Raw genomic sequence first — 21,099 nt, forward strand, 5'->3', positions numbered from 1 at the left:
CTGGATAAGGGCGTCTGCCAAATGGCATAAATGTAAATATAAAAAATGTAAAAACATCCTGCATTCTTACGCTGCCCACTGGTGGCTCTGGGGCCAGAACAGACTACATATCCTGTTTAGTGCTAGAAATAGCCCTGCCTGCAAGCCTGGAAATTTGCATCACACCCGGTACAAAACAATATTGTATTGTTCATTTATTTTAGAACTTATAGAACAATCTTGATAATCTGTATATCGGTGGGTATAGCAATCACCATACTGGCTGATTTAATCTGCCTGCTTAAAATCTGGTGTGGATTAAAATACTGCTTGAAATCGAAGCGTATCTTTTCCTTGAGGCATACTTAACACTAAAACGGTTCTAAGATGCTTTCATTTCACGTTACACAGGCATTTTCCCCCAGCAATTTCTAATACACCCATGTGTATTTAGGTGCTAGGTGTTGAGAAGCCCAGAAATTCTGGCTTCAATGTGTCATTTTACTCATCATGCACTAGTTATTGTTTATAATGTTTATTTATACTCGTTACTTATTTGAACGTTGAGATAACTTATTGTTTTTTTACTGGTTCTTTTATTTGTACACGTTTTGTAGTCGAATTATGACTGAAATTGTGTAATAATTATACAGATGGGAGTTTGTAACATTCTAATTCCTAATTGACGTCTAATTCCTAATAAAGGTATGTTTTAAAAACTTTATTGTGTCCAAATAATCACTTGTATACACTCGAATCCGCCATTCAGAATCCAGGAAAAATCCTTCTGGACATTCAACTGAATTGTGTGTTTGACAGAATTGAATTAAGCGTTCATTTGCGTTAAAGGACCATTGTGTGTTTTTTTCATTTCCGTTGCTATACTGGCCTTAAGTTGTACAAAGTAATTTCTTAGTTGTACAGTATGTAGGTCATACTTCAGGAATTTCCCACAGCACATGTTACCAAATCAAATCAAGGATCAGTGGACTCATGTGATGAACATTTATTTAAAAAGGGAAATGTGACATTGATCATTAAAGTAATAAACTGTACACACACACACACACAGAGTTTAATCCACAGTGTCACAGATGCTCTGCACCACAGCATTGAAAGCATCAGGCTTATCAGCATAAACATGATGAGGAGCTCCTTCAATAACCTAGAGAGAGAGAGAGAGAGAGAGAGAGATTATATAAATAAATATTTTATAATTTATGTCAAAGGGGCATTTCTAATTGTTCCAACTCTTGTGGTGCATTCTGGATAAAGAATATCTCTGCCACTGTATATACACTCTGAAATAATGACCGTCACATATAATTAGTATCTCTTGTTCTTATGCCATACCACTGTATGTGTGTAGCTGTTCGGCCTGAGCCGGGCTACTTGCTCTCCTGTCGCACTGTCCATCCACGACTGGCCTCCGTACACCAGGGTCACTGGGAGGTCAGGGGGCAAGAGGTGAACTCGGTCCAGCATGGGCCTCTTGGCCCAAAGCAGGGAGACGGACATGGCTCTGAACCCAACCTCACCACTGGGAAAGAGAGAGAGCAACAATGAGTGACAGAGAGAGATAAATCACGTCTGTTATAGCAGCTATAAATAGCCATTCCCTCACCAGCCTCTGTTTTTTTCTGTCTCAAAGTTAACAAGACAAAAATAAAAATAAAAACGCAGTTTGATACAAACTCCTTCGTCCTGAAGAATGTCCAGTGTCCAAAAACTTGTTGCTTTGTCCAAAAGCAGCAACAGCAGTAGACATACTGGTGGGGGGGTGACAGGTGCAGTAAAGGATAGAGGAAAATTTGTGCTTTTTTGTGGTGTGCGATAAAACCCCAGTTGCCCACTAGCCTATAAATATAAATCTAGAATATCTAAAATATCGATCAGTAGTGTATAATAAATGTCAGTGAGATAGCATGATAAATGTGTTCGTATTAAAGTGTACCTGGGACTCTGAGCATTGCAGTGATAGATGTATTCCATAATGGTATCGTCTTGAAAAAGCTCCTCGAAGTTCCTCTTGAAGTCTGGTCGAACTCGACTGATTAACTTTGGACCTATGAAATAAAATGAGAAGATAAAGAACGAATTAGACACTGTCAAGTTCCGTTTGTGACTTCACACCTCGCCCGTCTTCTCTAACCCCACATTGCCTCCTACCCCATGGCCCAGTGGCCCGGACCACAGCCAAAGGGTTAAAGAACGATGCCATGGCTATGATGATCTCCACCCAGCGTGGGCACCCCAGACTTGCCACTCCCTCAGGAGGCACAGGCTTGAAACCCCAGGGGTCCACCAGGATCAGGTGACGAACTCTGAGAGGGTGAAAAGGATAAGGTGACAAGAAAGAGAGGTAGAAAGACAAGAACACTGTACTGTATGTTTGTCTCCCTCCATGCTTCTTTGTTCCTGTCAATACCAGTGAAAGGGGTGTGGCCTCTGTACCAGTAAGTATCATTCAAGAGGGTGTGGCCTCCTTAAAGAGGGTGTGGCAGCTCCTTAAAATATATCCTTTATCATCGAGGTCCTCATTCTTTTATCCTTCTAACCCCAATATGACACCAAACTGTCATAAAACATAAAAATCATGTTTATTAAAGTGAAAGTTTCTCATGCAGTGTGTATTTAAAATTGAGCTAAAATTGTTTCCAGAATTATGTTTATCAGTTACAGTTACAGCAAGAACTTCTGCTTTTTCTTTTCCTCTTTCGCTGTGGCTATAAACCACCTGACCACATGAGCCTGAAGTGTGCACATTCCAATAATACACTCCATAATGCAAACATGTACGTTGGCTTGCATAAATATTTACCCCCCACCCCCTTTAACGTGTCCACATTTTGTATTGTTACAACTTGGAACTGAAATGGACTTATTTGGGATTATGCGTCATGAATCTACACAAAACAGCCCATTTTATTATTATTACTTATGCAAGGCATTATATCTTGAGCTGCACCAGTGTCTTGATTTCCTGTCAATTCTGTCACACTATTCCACTGATATAGATGGAATAAAGTATGTATATGTGTACGGTATGTATATGTGTGTATGTGTGTGTCTGACACAAATTACACCATCGTCTCACCTCTCAGGATACTGTATGGCATAGGACGTTGCCAGGTAACCCCCTAAGCTGTGACCCAATAGGATAATTTTTTCCAGGCCCAGTGCCCGCCTCCAGTGTTCAATAGAGATGACAGATTGCTGCTCGGCCTGGGCGGGGTCCAGTGGGAAGTGAGGACGAGAGCTGCGTCCGAATCCCAGCAGGTCAAAGGCAAAGACTGGACGCGATCGACATAAAGGGTCCAGGTTCCTGATCCACAGACCCACGCCTCCTCCGAAGCCGTGTACCATCACCAGCGGAGTCCGCGAGCCTGCAAAAAGAGAGCCCAACTTTTTTAGATGAAGCTAATGTTATTTTTATCTATTCGTATTAATCGTGTGCTATTTAATACTGTCAATCCAGGTCATCGCATATATAGTGATTATATATTTTATAATATCCCTTACATCTAATTTGTATTTTTCACTATTAAAAAAAACATCCATTAATATGGATAATTTATGGATAATTAGGCTCCAAAGCCTTTTGGGTGATCCTGATAGAAGGCATATGTGACTTTTAACGCTTTTAATTACTCTTCAAAATGATCATCTCGTTAATATACAGTATACACTACCAATCAAAAGTTTGTGCACCCCTCCTCATAGACTCTTTTCATTTTCACTATTTAACAATAATGATAATAATAAGAATGTTCATATTAATAATATTAATAATACTATTAAGAATAACAATGAAGACATTAACACAGTGAAATAACATCGAATTTTGCAGTGGCCGGGAAAAGTGTTAAAGCAATCAAAAACTAATTTATACTATAAATTCTTAACAGTATTCCTCGTGAAGCTCTGCACAATCTCGGCATCTTCTCACCCAGCTCCACGAGGGAACAGAAATGATCCGTTAACACAAAATGTAGAGTCAAACTGAGAGCCTACATGATTTTGGAGCGTCCCTGCGACTTTTATGAGTAACTGTGAGAGTCCAGATTCTGTCCTGAGTCGGCAGGGAGACAAAACGAGCCCACAGATCATTCTGGACACCTGAGAGAAAAAGGAAATATATATATACAGTTACAGTGAAGGATACTAGAGCTGGGTGATATGGCTATACAGTATAATATTAATATTGTGATAAATTACACTGACATTCTATTATTACCGACTGTTACTGAGACGTAAGTGATTGGGCATTATGTTTGTACCAAATGTTTCAAATGTTCTCTCCTGTTCCATATACCATAGAATGTAGACATTACATTTAAAAAAATAAAAATAAAATAAGCCTATTTGCTGTACTTTTAAGGAACCGAAATGTAGCAATATCTTGTATATTGAAAATGTATATATATATATATATATATATATATATATATATATATATATATATATATATATATATATATATATCTGTCTATCATAATATATTTTGTCCTTATTGTGCACACCTATGTAATACGATTTTCTAACAGAAACCGAAAACGACACAAATACTAATGAGTTAGTAATGTGTCAAGTTAGGGACTGAGACGACTCTTTGAGCCGAATCTTTTGTGGGGCTCACTCGGTAGTCGGGAAGCAATTTTTAATTTTTTTAATAATTTATTGATCATGTTAAATATGTGAGAAACAGCCCTGCTGGAAAAAAAAAACCCAATAGAAACCCTCATAGAATTTGTAATGGTTTTAATGGTTATAATAGGAATTGTATTGGTTTTAACAGAAACTCTAATGGTCCCTGTGGCTCTCTACTGATATTTATGTCTATTGGTAATTTACTGGTAATTTATTGTATTTATTATATTTATGTATATATATTGTATTTATGTCTAGTGGATACCATTAATGACCGGTAATGGTTTGAATGATTAACAACTGATGGCTTTTAATGGTATTTGTAGTGAAATCCATTAGAATTTCTATGAGGGTTTCAATTGTTTGAGTTTTTGTTTCAGCAGGGAGAGTAGATTTTTTTGCTGAAATTTTATCACTAATCAGTCATATTGCCATCCATCCATCCGTTTACTGTACTACTTATCCTACACAGCGTCACGGGGAGCCTGGAGAATATTTTAAGGGACTCTGGGAACACACTGGACATGGTGCCAACCCATTGCAGGGCACACCAACACACCCACTGATTCACACACTGTGGACAACTTAGAGATGCCAATCAGCCTACAACACAAGTTTGGACTGGAGGAGGAAACCGGAGTACCCGGAGAAAGCCCTGGAAGCACAGGAACAACAAAGACAAAGTGCATCGCCTATAATGCTATTTTGATCATTACAAGGAGGATTTCACTGAACAATTCAAACAACTGAAGACCAAAAACTTCTAGCTAATCCATTTGGGAGTCGACTCTTCTTGGTGAGTCGAGTCGAGTGACGTGACTCACTGACCGAAAAACATGGCATTCTCATCCCTAATGTGAGTAATATGAAAACTGTAATCACTTACGATCTAAGATTTTCGTCTCGGTGTTCTTCAAGAGGGAAAGTGAAGTTGGACGCCAAGAGGGCCACCAGGCACTGCGTGATATTCTGTGTGTAATGTCATACAGATTATAGAAATAAATAAAACAAATAAGAATTTATTTTTTTGGAGCTGAAATCAGTTGATTAAACAGACAGCACTGATACTAAGTTTGTAACCTCGTTATGACTGCTCAATAAAACTGATTCCTCACTTTCCCAAACTTACTTTTCATCGCTTTCGGTCTCGTCATGCATGGCGTTAAAAGACAGGAAACTGATGTAAATATTATATTCAGCATTAACCCGCTTGATGAGTCAAATTGATGACAGAGCCACTGAGTGAGTGAGTGAGAGCACTCTTAAATCCCCATGCTGTCAGCAAACACTGGTTTTGTAAGAGTTCTCAGTCAGCTGACGGTTTAACACAGGAAGTTCGTGATCATACTGCAGAGTATCAGGACACTAAAGGGTTAACTCCTAGAGCAAAGTGCACTTTGTGAAAAAAAAATCCTTTGAGAACATTTTTAAATGGATGTAAAATTATCTACAGTCTAATATATATATATATAGTAAAATTAAAATGTTAAAACTCGAAAGCATTATTTAAATAGTTTACACTTGTATTTATGTATTTATTTATTTAGAATTTTTTTGTAATATCTCTCCTCCCCTCCCCCCGACCATGCTGTCATTCAAAACTTAAATGCACTTTTTTATATTGTGTAGTTTTCTATAATAAAATATATATATTTGTTTAAAAAATAATAATAATAATCTTGTGTAGCTGGGCGGAACTATTTATCCGAGCTCAGGTCTCCGTAACCCTTGGGGAGGTCTAAAGCTGTGGCACCCGTTACTTGAGTGAGACCAGTGCGCATGCGCGTTGACTAACGGGACACGTCAGGTTCTGAGCCGGATTAGGTGAAAGCTGTGCGAGCTGCTAGAATCCAACTCAATTCAAAATGGCGAATTCTGTGATTTCTGTGATCTCCAAGTTTATAGAGGAGTACGCTAGTAGCACGTCGGCTAAATTAAAGCTAGTAGACGCATATTTGCTGTACATCCTGCTTACAGGCGCATTCCAGTTTCTTTATTGCCTGCTGGTTGGTACGTTTCCGTTTAACAGCTTCCTGTCCGGCTTCATCTCGTGCGTTGGGTCTTTCATTCTTGCAGGTGAGAGTTGGGATAAATATGAGTTTCAAACCACATTTAAACCATATTTTACTCCTTAGACTTTGACTGTTTTTATGCAGGCTGCTCAGTCTGAGACTGCATGGACGTTTTGGACTTTTTCCCTCTAAAATGATGGCCCAGGATATATATATATATATATATATATATATATATATATATATATATATATATATATATATATATATATATATTATACTGTACATTTTTTCCTGTCTGTAGAAGCAGATGTTATCTGGGTGGTGCTTCATCCTCAGCGCTGACATTGACACTGATACACTGGTAGTGTGTTCTCAGCAGTGATGCTGAGCTTTTTAAATACCTCATTCTCACCGCTGGATTGAAAAACCACCAATATGAACAATTTTCAGCCAGCAGCGTTACTGAGGTCCGACGCCGGCGAAGGCCCGAGGACGATTAACACGCACGCTGGGCCTCGTTTGTCAAGCTGGACGTGAACAGATTTGTGTGTAAATCGTTTGATATGAGCGTTTACACGAGAAATCTGGTATTGGTGAAAATCCTGCAATTTCGGGAAAACGTTCACACGCATAAATTCACACGTAAGAAGACTACATAACGTAAACCTCGACTTGATCGACTTCGAAATCATTCGCATGGATAATTACAGCACCGTTATATATGAATTATATTGTTGAGATTAAATCCAACAGTTTAGTTCTTTATTTGTATTTTTTCCCACACATTTTAGAATAATAATAAAGTCATCAAAACTCTCCAGTAACACAAACAGAACTATGGGAATTATGTTGTGAGAAACAAAATCCAAAATAAATCGGAATCATTTAGTATTTTAGCATCTTCAAAGTAGACGCGCTTTTCACCTAGAATTTTCCAGAAATGTATTCTTGACGTTTTCTCGACCGATTTCTTGAGGAATCCTGCTGAGATGCTTTTTAAACAGTACTAAAGGAGTTCCCACCTTCTCTCCGAGTCGTCCGTTTTAAAAGAAAATAATAATTTTTTGTAAATAAAATGTTCATTTTTTAATGAAAGAAATGAATATGTTGGCGTGATTATATTTTTGTCTACAACACAAATTCTTCAAACATTTAATCATACACATTCAGATCTGAAGGTTTTTAAGATTGTGAGAAACGTTTCAGTCGAGTGTCCACAAACTTTTGAACAGTATTGTACGTTTACAGCGTTTAGCAGGCGCCCTTATCTGACTTATAGAAGAGCTTTGGAGTCTCAGTCAGAAATGCCTCCTCGTGTTAGTTCACTAGGTCGGGGACTAAGAGTGGCATCAAGAACAGTTTGTGAAAACCAGCCTTATTGCCATTAATTAAAGAATTATTTTTTTAAATAAAAAAAATGAGCCAGCACACCCATAAATGAAGACAAATAAAACAAATCATTCAGTTATGTCAAAAGCAATGGTGGTGTATAAACGGAGAACAAGCCGGTCTGTCTGCGTAAACAAATGTCTCGGCTGATTTAGTGCTTGCTTAATATTAATATGATATATTATTATATATTTGTACTGGTGTAGAAGTGAATCAAACTAACTTTCACTTCTTCTGTCTTTCAGCCTTTACCCTGATCAGTCATTTCGTACTTCCAATTGTCTGTGCACGTTAACTTTTATGGAGTTTTTTGGGCGTCACTACATGCACATGAGCTGTGACGGGAATGCGCTTTGCACTTTACGGGTGATCAAGATATGCCCGCGAGTACGAAGAAATTCAGCATTTCCGAAACATTGAACCCAAACAGTTCAGTTCGGCTTACGCGAGCATTTACGCACAACTTTACTAAAAGATAAAAGACGAGTGAGGCCCGTTGTGCGTTAAGCTCTAGTCTCGCTCGTGCAATGTTCCACTCCGATGTTTAACCCCTTCCTACATGTATCTACAGAAGCTCATCGATTTCCACCTTGTTTTTCAGTTTGCCTGCGTATCCAGATCAATCCTCAGAACAAAGCCGAGTTCTTATCCATCTCGCCGGAACGAGCCTTCGCCGACTTCCTTTTCGCCCACACCGTGCTCCACCTAGTCGTCATCAACTTTGTCGGTTGAAGGGGATGCCCTTGCCAACGTGAATCGCATGGTAAGATTTGTAAGATTTATCGTGCACTATGTCTACATCACTGGAAGGAAAGATATAAATATATAATGAGTCTCCAGGGTCAGGATAGTTGTATTTTCTGGTTTATTAACCAGTAACAGGAACTAGGTCGTTCCACAACGTGAAATGAAACCGTAAACAGATTTAACAAGTACAGTGTGTCATTGTTTCTTTCATAATTAAGATAATATAATCATTGGAAATTGCTGTGGTATAAGAGGAATAAAATACTCAGGATGTTCTGTTCAAATTCGCGATGGTAACTGTAACTCTCACCGTTGATTATTATTCCAATAAGAGGCATGTCCTGAAGTTCCAAAAGTTAAAATTTGAAACGCATTTTATACAGGAAATGTACAGGATGTGCAATAATGTCACTTATACATATAATGATTTGCTATTTATATAAAATGTTAAGTGTGATGTCATGCGAATGAGAGTGTATTATATTGTAAGCATTCACAGACTAATAAATTCCTCTTTCTTCTTCCAGATTGACTGAAGAGAAGTGACCAAACCCAGTAGTCACCTTTCATCTCTGGTGAATGACAATGAAGAATGAAACACATTAAACCTGCTCTCTTTATACGATTAATACATTAATGCGTCGCCACATTTCCAAATCATAGTGCTACAATGCCTTCCTAAACAGATCATTCAGAAAAAAAAACTTAGACCTGATTTAGTCACTCCTTAGTGGGAAGTGTAAAAGTTGGCTCTCAACTTTTTTTTCTTCTTCTTCTTCTTTCTTTTTGCCGAATAACCATAACCAAGCATTCAGTAATCAATACTCTGTCACCTGGTTGTGGAAAAAAAAACCTTTTGTACTTGTTGATCTTTACAAATAAATAATACGAAACAAAAGATTACTGTGGTTCTTGTGACTTTTGTGTGAATGAATGCAAACGGACAGTAAATGAACTGCAAGAAAAGCAAGATTGTCAATTTAAGTTCCTGACATGAATGTACAGTAGGTTCGGTTCTGGATTAAAAATGAGAAGTTTGGAAACTATTTTATTTCTCTCTCTCTCTCTCTCTCTCTCTCTGGTTTATTCCCGTCTTTTTAATTATTTTTTTCATCCTGTTATGCTGCTATGATTTCTTAATAGGCACATGCCTAATACAGTTTCTTTCTCTTTTCCACTCACTTCTTTCTCATTTATTCCTTCTATTTTTATTTTGTATTTTTAAAATTCTCTCATTAATGGGATTTATGGGTTTAAAAGCTTACTGTGGTTCTTGTGAGTTGTGAATGAATGAATACATATTCAAGAATGTAAAATGAACTGATGCTCTGCAAGAAAAGCGAGGCGTAAGATACCTTCAAGTGCCACCACAATTTAAGTTCCTGACATGAATGTACAGTAGGTTCGGTTCCGGATTAAAAATTAGAAGTTTAGAAACTACTTTATTTCTCTCTCTCTCTCTCTCGCTCTCTCTCTGGTTTATTCCCTTCTTTTTAATTACTTTTTTTCATCCTGTTATGCTGCAATGATTTCTTAATAGGCACATGCCTAATACAGTTTCTTTCTCTTTTCCTCACTTCTTTCTTATTTATTCCTTCCATTTAATTTTTTTTTATTCTTTCTTTTTTTCCCTCACTCTCTCATTAATGGGACTTGAATGCGTTTAAAAGACATTTCTGACTCTTTATTCATTAAATGAACGATCTTCACCCTTTCGTCATGGAGGATGTAAAGAATGGTTTCAGTAACTCTGTTCTGTGTAAACGCTACTTACCTACCTTTAATATTAACCAATATGCCTTACATCTCTAAGGTCAGACTTTTATGTGTGTGTGTGTGTGTATGTATATATATATATATATATATATATATATATATATATATATATATATATATATATATATATATATAATGTGTATATATATATAATTACAACACGAAAATACCAAAATACATCAGATTACCCAAGCACCTAATATTCCCCGTGGACTTCCTAAACGTTACAGCAAACAAACTGAGAAACGGTAGAATTCGAGTCGCTCTTGAAGGTTGCATTGCTTACGAAGACCACAGTAAACGTCAGGGTTATTGTATTACTGCGCATGCGCATACTTCTCCGGCTCACTCACTTCCGAAACAAACCGTGCAAGGTGAGGTCCTCAATGTTTATATACATACTGTGTTGTTTTTGGAATTATATTATATATTGTTATTATTATTATTATATTATTATTATTATTACGCTGCTTAACTGTTGTTAGTTTAGTTAGAGGTTTAGAGTGGATGTTAACGTTACAGATTAGAGCTGGATCTAAAATGGCTCATTAATTTTTTTATATGATGGATATTGCATTAAAATAGATGCATAGGTCTGAAAAGGCACGCTAAATATCAGATATATACATTTATAAGACTGCAGGATAACACATCCTTTACATTTAAACCTTAAATATATGTATTTAGCCATCAAGGTAAGTATAAATGTATACCGTTTGTAATCTGTGCAAACAAACTGTTTGTTTTATACCTTTTAACCTTTAGTTAATTTCATCTAAAAAACAAACTAATCACTAGTAACCTTTTTTTGTTGTAGGAAAATAATCAACAATGATCTCGTGTGATGAAGAGGAGTTTCTTTTCCCACCCTAAAGCTGATTATTTTCCTTTATAAGAACACATCCTGAAGTGTTTTATTCCTCTTACACTTCAGCAGTTGCAAGTTTTTATCCATTTCGAATGACTTTTGTTAGCAGAAATAATCTATCGTGGGGTTTTTTTAACGTGTGAAACGAATTGCCATGATTTGTAGCTAAATTAGCAAATTTGACTAAATTAATCGACACCTCCTGCCCAATCAGAATCCAGAATTGCGCTAATGCTCTTGCTTGGTTCTACATCCAAGGAATAAATAGCCGTTTGCTGTTTTCTTTGCTGTCTGTTTCAGCTTGTTCCTGAGAACGTTAGCGCATGTGTTGCTCTTCTGCGTCATGGCCTCCACCTCTGAGGAGAACGTCCACGTAGAGGAGGTAGTGGTGGTGACAACGCCGGACAGCTCAGCTCAGAGTCCATCAGCGGAGGACATGAAGAACATGCTGGAGACTGCAGACCTGCAACAGTCTGAGTAAGAGACGTGCAGCTTTGTTTCTCGGCAATCCGACACTCTTCCAGCATGGCCTGGAATATTTGTAGCCTGTTCAGAGGTTCCTGATCTAGTCATCAGCACATCTGGTTAATAATCCGTATAATAAAAAGAAAAAAAAGTCACTTTATATATTGCTAACAAAGTCCTTTGGAGAAAAGGGTATAGTTTTCTTTCAGACTTTCAGTTTCTGAGTTTGAACTTTTCATAGTGATGAGATGGTGAAAAGGATGGCTTCATTAGCTCTTAATTGTTTTTAAATGCAGCTTATGTTTTAGCCATGACTTAAAGCATACTTCAAATCCTTAATGTTGTTTGAAACTTTTCTCAAGGTTGGCTTTTCCTTTACAGGGCGGATAACGTGGACCAGAGTTTAGAGTCTGAATCCAGTCCCGCCATCTCTCTGCCTAAAGAAGCAGTGCTTGGTGAGACGTGATTACATCGGTGCTTGGAAGTTTGTGAACCCTTTAGAATTTTCTACATATCTGCATAAATATGACCTAAAACATGATTTCACACGAGTCCTAAAAGTAGACAAAGAGAACCCGATTAAACAAAGGCGATAAAAAATATTATACTTGGTTATTTATTTACTGAGGGAAACGATCCAATATTACATATCTGTGAGTGGCAAAAGTATGTGAACGTCTAGGATTAGCAGTTAATGTGAAGGTGAAATTAGAGTCAGGTGTTTTCAATCAATGGGATGACGATCAGGTGTGAGTGAGTGAGTGAGCACCCTGTTTTATTTAAATAACAGGGATTTATCAGAGTCTGATCTTCACAGCACATGCATGTGGAAGTGTAACATGGCATGAACTAAGGAGATTTCTGAGGACCTCAGAAAGAGATTGTGTACAATTGGAGGAAATTTAAGACCATTGGACCCCAGGAGCGGTCGACGAAAAGCATGATCGCTGCAAGAGCAAGACGTGTAATAGTCTGTGAGGTCACAAAGGAACCCAGGGTAACTTCTAAGCAACTAAAGGCCTCTCTTGCTAATGTTAATATTCATGAGATGAAAGATATGAGTCCTAGACAGCACTAGTGTTCACTGTAACATTTAAATACGTGCTATAAATGCCTGATTAGACTGATTAAAGATGTTGACTTTTATCTGATAAGATTGGATCTGGATCGTTCCTGTCGTTTCTAAGATTTCTCAAGTCGCAGTTTTTAATAATTTTTTTTAAACTAGATTCGCTTATAGATATCCTTGGTTAGATGTTTAAATTTAGAGACTTTTTTAAAATGAGGCTGTTTAAACATAAATGATAAAATAGAGTACGTGGTGTTCGAGAACATTTGACTGGCGGAGTTGATCTGAATCTTGTGCACTGGGTCTTTATGATGTTGAGTTGGTTTTTTTTTTTACTTCCATTGTATTCCAGTATAAAGCAGAGCACTTCGTAGCAGTACGTGACGTGTAGATGGAGGTGGTGTGTAATTATAAATCTGATGTCGTTTCCTCCACTCAGTGAAGCTTTCATCAGACATGGACGTGGGGACAGACATACTTTATCAAATAACCTGCGGAGACAGCAAGGCCGACCTGGTGTGGAAAAAATTCGTCTGCCCCGGCATCAACGTCAAGTGTGTGCAGGTGAATGAGTCGCGTGCTCACGTCACAACACGACGTCACTTTATTGACACAAGAGGTTTCATACAGCAGGGTTTATGAGTGCCAGTAGAGCATTTAGTCGCTTGCGTAACCATCCTCGAGCTCTCGGCCACTGCTGATGTATGCAGAGCAGATTTCCATTAGTTATTTGCACTAGCTGTATCTTGTTTAATATCAAACAGCAGATCTGCGATATCAGTAGCTCCGCTTCCCTTTATTCCCTTTAATCACTTTATTAAGTGTTTAATAAAACACTTCAGGATGTGAGGTTACTGGAAACTAATCAACTTTGCGGTGGTAATTTTTTCCGATTTCTGTAAATGTTTTTCTGCTTCGTGAAGCCTGTAAAGCCTTTAAGAGAAGAAACAGTTCAATCTTTAGTGTCTTGTTGATCAATTGCTCAGGATAAATAAGACCATTTTTCTCTCGTCACACAATGATTCGTGCTGGATATTGACCGTGATGCTTGAAATTGCGATTTTTCTGTCACGCTTATGGGACAGCGTGAAGCTCGTAAACTGGCCCCATCACCTCTAATGCTTTATGTTCCAGTTCAACAATCATCTGATCAGTCCAAAGGAGTTTGTCTACCTGGCTGGAAAATCCACTCTGAAAGACTGGAAGAGAGCGATACGGCTCAATGGGACAATGTTAAGGTGCGTCACTCTGACGGTAAAGCTATAGCGTTGAGAAAATGGACTTGTTTACGTCTGGAGCGAGTTCGATATGGACGTGTGTTACTCCGTATAAAATGTACCACGGTCATGCGATCACCGCTTTTAGGTGTCACTTCAAGCACAGAGACGCTTAATAAATGTATAACTATCACATTCACCCAAAAACGTCGTCCGCTTATCTTTATAATGCGTACATAACCAAATGAAACGTTTAGACATTTTACATACATTTTAATGTATTTTAATCATCTTAAGGATATTTTGAGACTTGTATTTGAGGCTAGTTTCTAAGACAAGTGTAAATTTATAAAATAAGTTCATTCTAAATCTAAATGCGTTTTTCGTTACTAGTTTTGAATTAAAATAATAAAAAAAAAAATTCCCCCAAAACAAGTAGATTTCATTTAATTTCAAATATAATGAGTCTTTATTGGTCACATATACATTACAGCACAGTAAAATTCTTTTCTTCGCATATCTCAGCATGTTAGGAAGCTGGGGTCAGAGTGCAGGGTCAGCCATGATACGGCACCCGTGGAGCAGAGAGGGTTAAGGGCCTTGCTCAAGGGCCCAACAGAGGTAGCTTGGCAGTGCTGGGGCTTGAACCCCCGACCTTCCGATCAGTAACCCAGAGCCTTAACTGCCAAGCCACCACTGCCCTGCCCCCCCCCAAAGCGTTTCTCGGCCACTGTGTAATTCCGTATTTGTTATTTGATAGTATAGAAAACAGTAAAAATAATAATAATACATTTTTTAAACGAGGCCTTATATGACCAGGGGTGCACAGACCTTTTAACTATTAGTGCATATACATAAAAAACATAAAAACCAAACGATTTCATGAATAAACACTTTAGGACGTGGTGTTCTAGGAAATTAATCAACGATGAGTCACTGTTACTATACCAGAGTTGATTATTTTCCCATAACAGCATGTCCTGAAGTGTTTTATTCCTCTTATACCATAGCAGTTTCCAATGATATTTAAAAAATGTTTTATTTATTAAAGAATATTACTTAATATGTTTTATCCTTTTTTTTTTTTCTTTTAGTTACATTTAATGTTGGGAATGTCTACTAAACACTGTAGCTCCCGTTCTCACTTGCCTTATAGCAGCTATAAACAATCTTAATAAGACAAACAATAGAGCTTTTCATGCTACCAAGAAATCGCCACGTGCGTCGGAAAACTCAGCTACCGCTGACTGGTACAAAGCGCTGGCAGTGTAAACTCGTCTGCTCATGGAAATCGACGATTAAACACGTGATTTGTAGCTGCACCGCCGTCAGAGCCGCTGTTATAGGAAATGACTCGGCACTACCTGGCCAATCGGATTCAGAAGAATGGTAAATAGTGAATGGTTTTGAGGGAGGAAGTGTCTAGTTCCTAGTTGTCATAAATAAGGTACTGAACCGTGTATTTCCCGTCCTCACAGATGACACCAATTCTGAAACTCCTGACTCTTTCAGGCTGGTTTTTTTTTTTTTTTTTGCTTTTGTGTGACCTGATGTTTTCTGTCCTGTAGGAGGATCATGGACTCTGGCGAGCTGGACTTCTACCAGCACTCGAAGCTGTGCTCCAACACATGCCGCAGCACCAAGATCGACCTGGTGGGGACGCGAGCTTCCCTCAGCAGCCAGGCGTCCACCGAGACCGCTCCGACTCCATCTTCTACTGACGGTACCACTCTGCTCTACACGTATCTAAATTTCAGGAGTCACCCTTAAACAGTTCACAGTTCTAGTGTTTCCTTTATCCTGTAAACGGTGCAGTGGGGTATTCTCATTGACGTTAACATTATTTATGACTATCGTGTTTGTACTGTGAACGTCGGTGTTTTGTTGAAGTCTTGCTAATCGTGTTTGTTTAACGCGTAAACAGTAAATGGATCTACGGCCACATTTACAACGGAAACCTCAGAAGACGGAACAGAGTGGGTCACGGCTATAGGAGGTGAGTGAAACAATGAGTGAAAATGCTGAATTTAGTCATTAGTTTTCCTCGTGTGTTAAAGTTCTCTATCAGCTTGCACATGCAGTACGGTCAAACTCGTACTATTCGGATCGTATAAGCTTTCCAGAGTAATGGTGCCGGAGAATACGCAATTTCTGTACAAATCGCGGAGATGAGCACGATGAGAGCTTTGTTTGATTTAATGCATGTTCACCTCACTTAAACATCTACAGTCAGCCTACCTCATTTTAATACAAACTGATTTTGTTCTTTGTTATACTGTAAGCGTTGTTAGTAGGTCACATGACCATAACGAAGATGATAACGTACCGAAAACCCACAGAAAGCATCGCTTCTCTGAATATTTTATCGTTCCACATTTTAAAACTTCGCTTTAGCTTCAACGGAAGACAGTAAAATAGAAAAGGGTGAGCATACTTTTTTACAGACACATGGATTTGGACAAGATACTCCAGTAATACATACTTATACAACTTTACTCTTAAAGCCAGTCCCGTACGAATAGGGCTTTATTTTATTTAATTTTTTTTTAGTTTTATCTGATTGCAACTACTTCTGTTTGTTCTCAGAGGACACCATGACGTTCTGGAAAGGTCTGAAGGACGCCGGGCTGCTGGAGGACATTGTGGAAGACCTGCAGAAAGAGATCGAGGAGATCCTCAAAGGCCTGGAGGAACGCATCCACGAACCTCCGCTACAGGTCAAAGGTCAGTGGGCGTATTCTGTATCGTCATAACAGAAAGGTAGAGAAAATAGTCTTGCACAGTTATGCGTTTATTTTCTATAGGGGTGTGACTATATGTTTATGGTCTTAGAATATACAGCTTCACAAAAAAGTCGAGTAGTTAAATATGTACGCTGCCATGGGGTTTCTCACTGCAGTTGTAAACTTGTAAGAAGACACAGGGATTTAAATGAGACCCGTAATACCGAATTATACCGTTATTTTACAGTATTTCTGCCTGTTGCACTGTGTGAGGAAATCTGTGCCTAGGCAAGATCCAAATGTAAATTTCCGCTTCATTTCAGTGAAATACATCGACAGTTTCTTAAAGTGTAAGCGTCAAAGTACGTAAGGTAGAAACCTCTGCCTGTTTTGCCAGAAATCCTCCACAGCGACGTCGGATATATTCTCCTCAGATCGCTACATACTTGTTCGTTAATACATCACATTTCTCATTTCTGTAGATGCAGCTCTGCTCAACAATATCGTTCAAAACTTCGGGATGCTGGACCTAGTGAAGAAAGTGCTGGCCAGCCACAAGAGCGAAATGGATCGCTGTAGAGAACAGTACACTCAGAGCTTAGCAGGTGAGTGACGTGTGATTGGGGCTTATGGCCCAAAACTCTTGAGGCTAGTTTAGATGCAGAGGTGCCAACATTTACGATTACGCTGTATGTGATTTCGGAACATATTTGATTTGTGTGGCTCCTGTAGCTCTGGAGCGGCAGTGCGACGAACACCGCAAGCGCGCCAAAGAACTGAAGAGCAAATCCCAGCACCTCAACAACGTCCTCATGAACCTGACCCCTGTGGCCACGCCTCCAGCTCCCAAACGTCCCCGCCTCACCCGCGCCGTCTCCGGACCTGCCTCGGTCATGGTTCCGCCTGCTCAGCCTGCCCAGTTCACTCTGCCCTTCACCCAGCTTACAGGCATCCCATTAGACAAATTCCTGTCAGCCATGGGAGGCTCCGCCCCTAATCAGGCACCCTTTATTGGGAGCTACACAGTCCTGACCTCTCCAGGAGGAGCAGAACTGCAGCCCGACACATCCAATCTCACCGTGCTGAGCTCGGATGTAGCAGGAGGCTCCGCCATCCTTAAAGTTCTCAGTCCTTTTCAGCTGGTCACGCTGCCCACTCTGGGAACCGGAGCCACGCTGCAGAACCTCGCAGCACCAGCAGGGGGCAGCACCATCGTGGCGCTGCCTGTTAGTACCGCTGCGGTGGAGACACTGGGAGCTCAAGCAGACGAGACAGCAGACGGGAACGCCGAACAGCAAAGCAAAGAGAGTCGATAAGAGACTGATGTAATTTTCAAAGAAAAAAAGTTTTAAGTTTTTATTTTTAGTCTAATTAGAAAACGTGTGTATGTGTGTATGCTTTTTTTTTTTATATATATATATACATTTCGTGTCTTGCACTGAAATCCTGCATTTCTTCCATCTCATGTTGGATTGCTAAAACTGTTTTGTTTAAATTTGTCTAAATATTTATTTTACTAGTGTAGGATGGTGAGGATTAATACAGCGGGGGGGACGCCACGTCTTTTCACACCACTACTTATTCGGCATCAGGAAAAAAAACGTCAGCAACGGTGACAAGTGACATTCGACTTGAGATTTTCTCGATCCCTTTGCAAAGTAGCTGTGATGCAATAAAGCGACAAATCCAAAGCATTGGCTTGAATGATTTCTCAGAGCAAACCTTTCTGAGGTGTGATCTGAGGTGATTCCTACACTGCAGTTAGTTCCTGCAAAAAAATCTTATCCTGTCTCAGAACCTCTCGTTAAACGTGTATACGATAAAAAGTCATGCTTGGAAGGAAGTAGCACAGATCACTGGAGCCTCTTGTGTTTTGTACTTTGCTTTGCTCAAAGGTTAGGACGTAACATGTATGTCAACCAATTTTCACACTGATTAGAGCCTTATTTACTTTGTTTAACTCGTTAGCTTTAGAATTTATATATAGCTACTACCTTTATCTCCATTTATCGCAATAAACTACAAGCGACATGAGCCACGTGTTGCACGTTAATGTGAACACAGGGTTACTCAGTTATTTGTAATCACGGTCATAAAGCACAGGTTCTTGGACCGCATCCAGCTCCGAACCCTCTGGAAAAGGTCCTCTTGTGTGAACACACCTGGAGGAGAGCACTAACGACTTAAAAACTAGCTACCAAGCACAGAGTCTTTTTCATTATTTCTTTACTGTTCTGTTTAATGTACCTTTCTAAATTTCACGCTGTTGTTTATATTAGCAAAAAAAAAAAAAAAAACAACTGACGTGCTTTTTATTTTTATTTTATTTGGTGTGTTTATGGTATTCATGTGTAAATATATTGCTGTATTGCTACTACAAATGCCTTTGTAGATTTTGTGTTACTGATCAGTGTTATTTCATAGCTTTTCGTCTTATTACATAAAAGGATTTTCAAGGAAACCTGTCGAGTTCTTAGATTAAAGTGTTTGTTTATTTTCCGGGACGTGGCTGTAGTGTGCGTTTGCACACCAAAAGCACGTCCTATTTTTCTTTTTTAAGTATGTTTTACTCTCGTCATGTCTAAATTGAGGGCGCTCAGAAAGACCGCACTGACGGGAAAGGTTTCGGGTGCTCGGTGAATAAGTTATGAGATGGTTTAATCGGAACAGCTGTACCAATGCTCATTCATCCAATCAACCAATCATGTGGCAGCAGAGCAGTGCGTACACTTATACAGATACAGGTCAGGATTTTTAGTTCATGTTCACATTACACTTCAGAATAAGAGGGAAAAATGTGATCTCAGTGTGTTTGACTGTGGCATGGTTCAGAAACTGCTCACCACGTAGGATTTTAACACGTAGCAGTCTCTTCAGTTTACACGGAATGATACGGAAAGCAATCCTGATGAGAGAGGTAAGAGAAGAAACGCCAAACTATTTTGATCTGACCGGAAGTCCCTAGTAACCCAAATAACCACTCAAATGAGTATATAAGTATCTCAGAACAAATATGGGGGGTTTTTTTTAGGTCTGACCGCACAAACCTGTCTTTTTTTCTCTTTTCTTTTTTCCCCTCAAATAGGGTATGCGTGATACTAGACTGCATCTGTTCTGTCTTTCTGTGGCGTGTATTCGTGGTCCACATTTCACTGTAGAGGGTTATGAAGTGTGTGTGATGTGAGTTATAGCATTATTTCACCTAAAAGCCCAGAAGAGGATTAGCTGCTGTCATAAATTATAAAACGCACAGGGCACAGGATGAGAAAAGATTGCTCACCAGGCTCAGTTATTGTGTAGTAGATATTCCTATAGATGCATTTATACGTGTGTGTGTGTGTGTGTTATATAGATGTATAGAATATATACTAAAGCATGTTTGAGTAAATGTTTCTCTCACACTTCGATTAGTACAGTTTCTTTCAGCATAATTCATGTGTGTGCATGCTTTGATCTCTGCTTGTGTGTTTGTGTGCGCGCGCGCTGGTGCTCTTCTCGTCGTCCACCCTTCTAAGCATTATGGTCCGCTATTGATCACATCCCACCTCCTTTCTTCAGCAGAACACAGAAGGAAAGTGTGACGTGTGTGGAGATTCTTTATGCGCATCTCAGTAGGCCTCTCGAGAACATGTCTGAATATGAATAAGAGGTCGGCATGCAGGTTAATTATATCTACAGCACAGCACACGAATGGTATGCGGGTAATGCAAAACAGGAATTTCGTCAGAACTTGATTAGCTCACTGATTCTGATGACTATTTTTACATTCGGGGCATTAAATCCAAGCTGTCAGAAATGTTACAGCTAATGAAAGCACCCAGGAAAAGAATATGGTATTTGGTTGTCCTTAAGAGTTCTAGGTCGAAGCCTACAACAAAATATTTTCCTATTTCTAATTTAGGGAACTCTTAACCACCAGATGAATCTTTAAAAAACAGTTTCTATGCATGTGCTAATCCATAGTTTTGTAAGTAGGGTGTTGTTTTTGTGTGTGTGTGTGTGTGTGTGTGCATGTTGTCCTGTTTTGGTCTGTCGTCCCATCCGGGGTGTATTTCTACCTCCCAGGATGGACTCTGGATCCAGGATAAATCACTTAAGCGTTCTTTGATTGTCTGTCTTGGGAACCTTAAAATCTTCTATGTAGAACCTTGCAACAAAATGTTTTCCAATTACAAATGGTAGCAAGTGTACAAACATTTAG

The 21,099-nt window shown here is 39.0% G+C and overlaps 3 protein-coding genes across 4 annotated transcripts; 2 read left to right on the forward strand and 1 right to left on the reverse strand.

Moving 5' to 3' along the window:
* Positions 1 to 970: 970 nt before the first annotated feature.
* On the reverse strand, positions 971 to 5,981 carry LOC128619685 ((Lyso)-N-acylphosphatidylethanolamine lipase). The gene is made up of 8 exons (XM_053644015.1): positions 5,759 to 5,981; positions 5,516 to 5,598; positions 3,994 to 4,098; positions 3,077 to 3,365; positions 2,149 to 2,303; positions 1,934 to 2,045; positions 1,333 to 1,519; positions 971 to 1,144 (listed from the first exon to the last, which is right to left on the reverse strand). The coding sequence occupies exons 1-8, from the start codon at positions 5,785 to 5,787 to the stop codon at positions 1,055 to 1,057; spliced, it is 1,050 nt and encodes a 349-aa protein (XP_053499990.1). The 5' UTR covers positions 5,788 to 5,981; the 3' UTR covers positions 971 to 1,054.
* Positions 5,982 to 6,391: 410 nt separating this feature from the next.
* On the forward strand, positions 6,392 to 9,678 carry LOC128619686 (dolichyl-diphosphooligosaccharide--protein glycosyltransferase subunit DAD1). Its single transcript, XM_053644016.1, has 3 exons — positions 6,392 to 6,705; positions 8,635 to 8,796; positions 9,308 to 9,678. The coding sequence occupies exons 1-2, from the start codon at positions 6,495 to 6,497 to the stop codon at positions 8,763 to 8,765; spliced, it is 342 nt and encodes a 113-aa protein (XP_053499991.1). The 5' UTR covers positions 6,392 to 6,494; the 3' UTR covers positions 8,766 to 8,796; positions 9,308 to 9,678.
* Positions 9,679 to 10,892: 1,214 nt separating this feature from the next.
* Positions 10,893 to 20,625, forward strand: gmeb2 (glucocorticoid modulatory element binding protein 2). 2 transcript variants are annotated; one of them, XM_053644151.1, is made up of 10 exons: positions 10,893 to 10,930; positions 11,725 to 11,901; positions 12,271 to 12,344; positions 13,398 to 13,522; positions 14,093 to 14,196; positions 15,744 to 15,898; positions 16,100 to 16,171; positions 16,762 to 16,899; positions 17,381 to 17,503; positions 17,631 to 20,625. In XM_053644151.1, exons 2-10 carry the CDS (start codon positions 11,768 to 11,770, stop codon positions 18,212 to 18,214), a joined length of 1,509 nt encoding a protein of 502 aa, XP_053500126.1. In that variant the 5' UTR covers positions 10,893 to 10,930; positions 11,725 to 11,767; the 3' UTR covers positions 18,215 to 20,625. The 2 variants fall into 2 exon arrangements, with proteins under 2 accessions (XP_053500126.1, XP_053500127.1); XM_053644152.1 differs by lacking the exon at positions 10,893 to 10,930 and having other exon boundaries at positions 11,886 to 11,901; positions 12,271 to 12,373.
* Positions 20,626 to 21,099: the final 474 nt, after the last annotated feature.

Source organism: Ictalurus furcatus, chromosome 15 (genome assembly GCF_023375685.1).
Source record: "Ictalurus furcatus strain D&B chromosome 15, Billie_1.0, whole genome shotgun sequence".
In the NCBI taxonomy this organism is placed as follows: Eukaryota; Metazoa; Chordata; class Actinopteri; order Siluriformes; family Ictaluridae; genus Ictalurus; species Ictalurus furcatus.